Here is a 7,700-nt window from a genome sequence, read left to right on the forward strand (position 1 = left end):
GAAGACTCAACCTACACTCCCCAACATCTATTGGAAGGGTTTTAGAACCAGCCTCATAACCGTAGTATGTTTATTCTGAATGGGGGAAAATCAAGACAAATGGCAAGGCAGGCACTAAAGACTAGATTTTGCAAGGTTAACTTTTTTCTTTATATATCAGAAAAGAAAGTCCTTACTTTTCCAGCATGGCTCACCATTAAGGCCAGATTCCCTCATGTTCCGTGCCGATATTGTATCTAAACTCCCGTTTTGACAGATTCTAGAGACCTGAGCCTAACTCAGCAATTTGGTACCTAGAAAGCAGTAATTGGCCTCGGGGATCTAAACTCACTCAGTGCCTGCATAATGGGCCGCAAAGTGCCCAACATCCTCCTGCAGTGGTTTCTGCACATTCTTCAGGTTTTCAAGGAAGTAGGCAACCTAATTCCCCTCGGGCAGAGCTCACCTAAGCAGCCCTCTTATCTCCTGTCGAGAAGGGCTTAAACCAGGCTTACTCAGACAGCACTAATGAGCTGGGTACCTTGAAGACCTTGTCCATCCTTCACTAGTGGACTCCTCAAGCAGTAACTTGGTGGTTATTTCTGACATGTCAGGCCTCCAGCCAGTGCAAGGCAGTATCTTGGGGAGGGGACCGAGGTCTTTGAGACAGTTCTTTTTGCTGCACTGCCATGAAGAAGGAGGAATATGAGTTGAGGGCTCGTGGTTGGTGGCCTATATTTGCTATTTAATTTGGAGTGAGAAGAGCTATGCTGGAGGCATCCAGGTTAGTTCTCTGCAGGGTAAAAAGCAGTTAAAGTTCCCCTTCATTCATAGCCATAAACCAAAGCCAAGAGTGTTTCAGAGAAAGTAAAAGAGGGAAAAGAAACAGAGTAACGAGTTTCCTGTTCTGCATTGCTCATCCCTGAACCTCACTGGTAAGAGGTGCTGATGTTGTTCGAACTTGTCAAAAGAGCATAAGCTGTATTATGACTAACAGCTGCTCTCATATCACAGAAGCAACAGAGCAGCTCAGTCTCTGCGCTGCAGAGCACCAAGATAACTCCTGCGAAAGTGCCTCACCTTCTCCCTGGTCCCTGCACTCTTACGACGTTGCACAACCCCAGGCATGGGGCAGAGGACATGCAAGGTGAATTGCCTCCTGCTAAGAGGCTTGGCTTGCCCTTGATAGAGAGTCAACACCAAACAAGGGGGTGGCTCTGCTCCCACAGCCCCATGTCTTTAGCACTGTGGTGTCCTTGCCCAGTGAGGTGGGGCTGGATGTCTGTCTTGCTTCTCTTTTCCCTCCGCCGGCAGCACCCGGGTGGTTGATACAACAGCCTGTGTCTTTTCTTCTACAGCTTTGGGGAAACATTTCACTGTGAGGTTGTTCAAGAAGGCAAGAGGATGACAACGTCACCTCCCCAAGGCTGCGGCAGCATCGATGCTGACTATTACCGGCTCTGTGACATGCAGGAGGCCTGGGGGATTGTCCTGGAGTCACTGGCTGCAGCTGGTGTCCTCGTCACCATTTTCCTCATCTGCTCGCTCTTCTTTCTCATCTGTAAAGTCCAAGACAACAGCAAGCGGCACATGATCTCCATCTATTTCTTCTTTCTCTTCGGCACACTAGGCATTTTTGGTCTCACTTTTGCCTTCATCATTAAACTAAATGACAGGACTCGCCCAACTCGCTTCTTCCTATTTGGAGTCCTCTTTGCTCTCTGCTTCTCATGCCTCCTGACCCATGCCTGCAACCTCAACAAACTAGTGAGAGGAAGAAAGCCCTTCTCCTGGATGGTGTTGCTGCTCCTCATTGTTTCCTTTGCACTGGTACAAGTTGTGATCAGCATTGAGTACTTAGTCACCATGCTAGTAAACCAGAAAGACAAATTTCTGGGTATGACTGCGGAGGAGACCAACAAGGACTTTGTCATGCTTTTGATCTATGTGCTCTTCTTGATGGCTCTGACCTTCTTGGTTTCCATGTTCACATTCTGTGGGTCATACAAAAGCTGGAAGAGGCACGGGGCACACATCTTTGTCACTGTCCTGTTCTCCATTGCTATTTGGGTAGTGTGGATCACTATGCTCACAAAAGGCAATGCAGTTTTAAACAAACGTAGCTGGGATGATCCTGTTGTGGCCATTGCTCTGGTGTCCAATGGATGGATCTTCCTGATAATGTATATTGTCCCTGAAATTTGTTTCCTCACTGCCCCTCTGAAGCTGGAGGACTACCCTCCAGAAAATGACTTCTGCCAACCCAAGTTCATAAAGCAGACAACTGGAGTGGACAACCGTGCCTACACCCAAGATGAAATTGTGCAAGGTATGATGAAGTGAAAGACTCCACTGTCCCTCAACCCTAAGCACACCTACACCACTCATGAGCTAAAAGGTGTAGGAGGGCCACAAGAAGAGATTTGAATTTAATGGATAATTTAGAGGTAGGAAAAAGTTTCAGACTGACGAAACTTCATAAATGCAAGTGAAAATGAATCTCCAGATGAGAGGGAAAAGAGTAAAGACCGATGCAAAAGCCAAAGATGTGTAGGAGTGTCTGAGTAGGAGACTTAGGGGGTGTCAGGGCTGAGACATAAGTCCTTATGATTGTTATGTCTGGAAAGCCTATGTAAAAATTCAGGAGTTTTTTGTTTGTGTCTTAGCAATGCTCCAGCTTTTCAGACCTCTCCAGGTGATACCTTGGAGATTATTTATTCCAGTTCTGATCTGATTCCCATTATCTATTTAAAAATGAACCCATCATCCAAAAAGGAGGCAAGGAGATCTTACTTTTCTGAGTGAGTCTCATGCCTACTTGGACAAAGCAAAATGTTTTATCAGTGGAGGCTTCCCAAACCTATGGGTAGGAGATGTGACTGAACTCCCCATGGATCTGCTACTGAGATCACATTTGTCTCCTGGAGTCAGACCTCCTGGTTTGTAAAAGAATAGCCTAGAAAGGCTGTGCTTTCCCAGGGAATACCACAGAGGGGGTCTTGTGCATGCAAGTGGGAGGGATTTGGCCAGTGATGATGACAGTAATTGTGAAGCAACAGGAGGTGTTTAAACTCCAAGGCCACCTGTGTCCTGTTATTTTAAATACCATTCAGATTTTAACCCATTCCTGCCTGCATGTTGTGTAGTTTGATCAGTCTAAAAGCAGCTGCTAACAGCTGCCACAGGCCCTGTAACGCTAACTCACTACTTTCCCCCCTTTTTGTCTTGTGACTCAGGAGACACAGGAGATGTCAGCTACTCCCCATACTCTTCTCACTTTCAGATGAAGGTAAGTTCACACCCTCTTTCACCCGTTTCACCACATGGAGGCTATTGTTCAGGCGCTAAAGAGAAGGGAAGGAGAAGGGGCAAAGACAGATGGACCTAGAGCAGGCTCTGTGGAGGCAGGCAGGTGCTTCGCATGGAGCTGGGTGATGCCATGACACATGTTCATGGAGGTGCCTGTGGCTGGGGGTAGGGACCTGCGACATGTCCAGGGCCATGGGGAGGCAAGAGGGGCCCAAGGCAAAGTCTGAGGTGGTGGTTTTCAACACTTCTGGATTTGACATCACAGAAGAATCTCTTTGAGCACAGCTCCTGTAGTAGACTGTGCCCTTTCCTCAGGAGACTGTGCTCCTTTCCCCAGTCCATGCCATGAATGTATTCCTGCCAGCAGTCACTGGAAGTTGCAGTGCAGACCCAGAGGGGGCAGTCTACATGTCCCCATCTCCATTTACCGGTCCTCCTTCAGACCACAGCCCCACAGCCTAGCCAGGTCTAGTAGCTCACATCATGTCCCCATGTGTCCTCGGGTGACGTCTCTCCATTACTGGTTTGTTCTGCCAGGATCCTCTTCCACAGCCCCATTGATCACACAGTTTGTCTCTCCTGTTTTGTTTTATTTTGGTTTGGTTTGTTTTTAAGCCCTATTCTATTACTTCTCTCCAGTTTTGAAAGGTAAAGACTTTCTTGCTTTCTTTTCAGACCATCGAACCCCAAAATGATTTCTCCATCCCTCGGCCCAAGGCCAGGACAAGCCCATACCATGACTACACTGGTGGGAAAGGCCCCATGTAGCAGCTCCACAGGGAGCAAAAAGACTAAGTGACCTTCAGTAGAGGCGCGGGGAATGAGCCACGTGTTGACAAGTGAGTCGATCCTCCAGAAGAGACAGTGTCAACCCACATTGGCAAAAGAGGAGAGGGGTCCTCTTTTCCCCACACAGGCACCCTTGTAGCCCCCTCTCATTCTTCAAACACAACTTTCAGATACCACTCTGGCCATCCTGTCCCTGTTCACTCCATTTCTCTGTGGGATGGAGCTCACCTCTTCTGACAAAGGAACATGCTGGGAAGAGCCTGTCCTGGCCTATTAAAAAAAACTGTAGGGCTCGAGCAGCAAGAAGATCATCAGCCAGGTCCGCAACCGGCTCTGCATCAGCCAGAACTTGCTTTGATCAGCTTGTGGGGATGCTGGCGCCCCACATCTGATGGGAGAAGAGGCAGGAGTAGGATCATCAGCCCTAAACCTCCCCACTCCTGCCCACCCATGAACACATCTCAGGTACTACCAAGGACATCCTTATCTTCCCACCGTTACTTTTGTGCCTGCTCCCAGCCCTGCCTGGCTCTCCTCCAGAGATCAGTGGAGAAGAGACAGAGAGGGAGAGAAAGAATATACCTTTTTTCTTCCTCACATTCACTTCCAACCCCTTTCTCATCACCTAGAGACCACAGTGGAGAGGAGGAAGAAAATCTAAAGACAAAAAGATCTACACCTATTTACCCTGATGCATTTTCGGATTTGTACTCTAGCATCAGCCTCCCTCCTAGCTCTGACTCCTGATCATGCGCCCCAGCTGAGGTCCCCAGGGTGCCTGCCTGACCCTGCAAACCCTTCCTCACCACCCCTGCCTCCCCAGGCTGTGGATCCCTGCAGACAAAACCTCTTCCATGTAACTGCTTGAAATACCCTGGTGGGATTTAATCCTGTGCACCTCAGAGCTCTGCCTCCTCCCGAGTGTGTCTGTAGCATTAACATGAACATTTCCCAAGCAGACAGGTTACGGAGGGCGGACACCCTTTTTCCCAGGAATGAGCGAGCGTGAGCGTGTGCGTTTGTGTGTGTGTGTGTGTGTGTGTGTGCGTGCGTGTGAGTATGTGCTGTGTGGATTGCACCCTGGCAATGAGCAATGAGTCCGCACAGCTGAATCATTCTGTAGCCTGCTTTGCATTTGGTAAATAGCTTTCCATGATATTTCATACATAAATACATAGAGCTTCCCAAGTGGGTGTGTATGGTACACAGGTGTCTGATACAGCTGTATATTTATTTAGTACTTTTTATGTGGAATATTTAATTAATAAAAACCAAAACAGCCTGACTACAAGAGACTGGTGTTCTTCTTCAGGAATGTGATTCCTCTAATGGCTGGTGGGGTGACAGCAACAGCTCTTCATGGGTTGGAGTGGGCCATCTGTGAGATTGCAGCTAGGGAGGAAATGGCAAAGAGATGCTGGCTTCTTCGAAGCTACCACTGTGGACCAGAGATCAGCTGCTTGAGGGTGCAGAAGAGGGTTAGTAACTCCTCCATGCTACTTTTCTTGAATAAAGCAAGCTGATTCACTGTTAGAAGCGCTTAGGAAAGAAAGAAATATAAAGCCAAGCCACAGCAAGCAAATGCAGGAGGAAGGATGTGATCTTTTAATCACTGCACGTGTCCGTGTCTGTTGCATCTATATTCTTGTATTTATTTGCTTGTATCTTGCTGGGTACTTGCATAATCAATAATAGGAAAGGAGCTTGTAGGTATTTAATTCAGCTTGTAAAAATATGTGTTTCTGATGTTCTGAACACATGTAATATTTTTATTTGAAAGTAGTGACAATATCAAAGCAAAATGATGATGATGATAATAATAATTTTTTTAAAATCTCCTGATGGTATGACGCCATAATCTCCCATTTTAGAGGCTTCCTCTCCCATGAGTTTTTACATGGTATGTTATGCTACCACACATCCATATGCTCCTGGCAAGCAAATCCCCTTCCTCGGGCACAGTGCTGTCTAGAATATGCCAGGCTGGGCCTTCCCCACACTGCCTACCAGCACTGAAGGAAAATACAGGGACATTTGGGTCTTCTGAATCCCTTGGCTTGAGAAAGAGCCCTCCTAGGCATTGGTTTGAAACACATCAAAGGACATCTTGCCTTTTTCTAGTAAATTGGAGGTGGAAATGATGCTTATCCTTCCCTTCTTCTCTCCCCTCCTCAAACACAGTTCCACACACGTAACACAGAGGACGGGAGAGAAACCTCAAGGATACTAGTGTAACATTGGGGAGCAGATTGGGAAAGGGGCATGTGAAGCCATAATACAAGTTGTTGACTTTCAGACTGAAGGCAGGAGGGATGTGTTTGAAACAATACCAAACTTTCAAGAAATCAGGTTTTCAAGCTGATGCGGTGCCATTGATGGCTTAGAAGTAGCTCGAGTATGTCCCAGGAGGAGCCAAAAATGTGTTGAAACAGAGCCAGTTCCCCTGCTTCAGTGGAATCTGGTGGAGCAAAAGAATGGGCTAACAGGAGAAATAAGAGAGAAGTATGCTCTTACTGTGTGTGTTTTCCACATCCCAGACACTTATCAGCTCCTTCACTGACTGCCACAGACCAGAAAGTGCCTCCCAAATGCACCTTGGCCCCAGAGGCAGAAGAACTAGGAGGGATGAGGGACACCATATGCACTCCCATCGATTCAGGGCATGGCTATTTTCTTGATTACTTGGTTGTTACTGTGCATGCTGCTTGGCTGAGAGTGAAAATCTCCTTCCATGGATTTACAGCGCCTTTTAGAGTTCTGTTTTTAAGCCTCTGTAATGACACGAATACTAATCTGCCCGGAGTTATTTTGCATTTGTTCAATATTAAGGCAGCTTTGGGTAAGGGCTGATTTAAATGCCAAATTAAATACAAATTCCTGTGGAACTTGGTGCTGGCGGGAAAGGGGTGGTGCCACTCTGGTGCTGGCGGGAAAGGGCTGGTGCAGGTTTCTCACACCTCAGGAGGGGCTTTTGGGAAAGCAGCAGTTTCCTCTTACCTTAAAACTGATTTTAAACCAACCCAGTCAGCCACTCAGTCACACACACACGGTCATTCTGGGGAAATCCTAAACTGCTGGGGCCAGACAGGCAAGACCTCACAGGAGCAAGTGAGTGGAGGAGGAAGGAAGGTTGCCTGATCCTTATGCTGTTTTTTCTTAAAATCTGCCCACAGGAAGGCCAGTAAACTCAGTAAGGCCCATAACTACTCTCTGTCCTGCAAAGGGCTCCCCTGGGGGAGGGGGGGGGCTGCAGGTCCGCTGCCTTCAGGGCCTCTGGTTCCTGGTCCCTCCTCTCCCTGTTCAAGGAGACCAGAAACCCAGAAATGTACACACTGGAGAAGGGTTGGCACGAAGAACACCTGGATTATGAAATCGGTCAGGATTATCAGGAGGTGAGATAAAGTTAACTGAACTTCAGGTCAGGGATGTCATGGGAAAATGGCAAAGAAGGGCAGAGGCACTGCTCGGACCCAGGATCTTCAAGTTCACCATCTCACAGGCTTGCCAGGGCTGTGGGGCTCCATGTGCCTGGTCAGGTGTGGGCACGGAGTGCACAGTAAACCCTTAGGGCACAGACCCAGGCCAGTGGTGCCAGGACCTGGGACGGAGAAGGACCCTGCTGG

At 47.9% G+C, this 7,700-nt stretch overlaps 1 protein-coding gene across 1 annotated transcript; it reads left to right on the top strand.

The window, feature by feature from the left end:
• The first annotated feature begins 1,383 nt into the window (after positions 1 to 1,383).
• Positions 1,384 to 4,056, top strand: LOC104295461 (retinoic acid-induced protein 3-like). The gene is made up of 3 exons (XM_009895219.1): positions 1,384 to 2,318; positions 3,235 to 3,268; positions 3,964 to 4,056. Exons 1-3 carry the CDS (start codon positions 1,384 to 1,386, stop codon positions 4,054 to 4,056), a joined length of 1,062 nt encoding a protein of 353 aa, XP_009893521.1.
• The last annotated feature ends 3,644 nt before the right edge of the window (positions 4,057 to 7,700 follow it).

The sequence above is a fragment of the Charadrius vociferus genome, unplaced genomic scaffold, assembly GCF_000708025.1.
Source record: "Charadrius vociferus isolate BGI_N301 unplaced genomic scaffold, ASM70802v2 scaffold251, whole genome shotgun sequence".
Lineage (NCBI taxonomy): Eukaryota > Metazoa > Chordata > Aves > Charadriiformes > Charadriidae > Charadrius > Charadrius vociferus.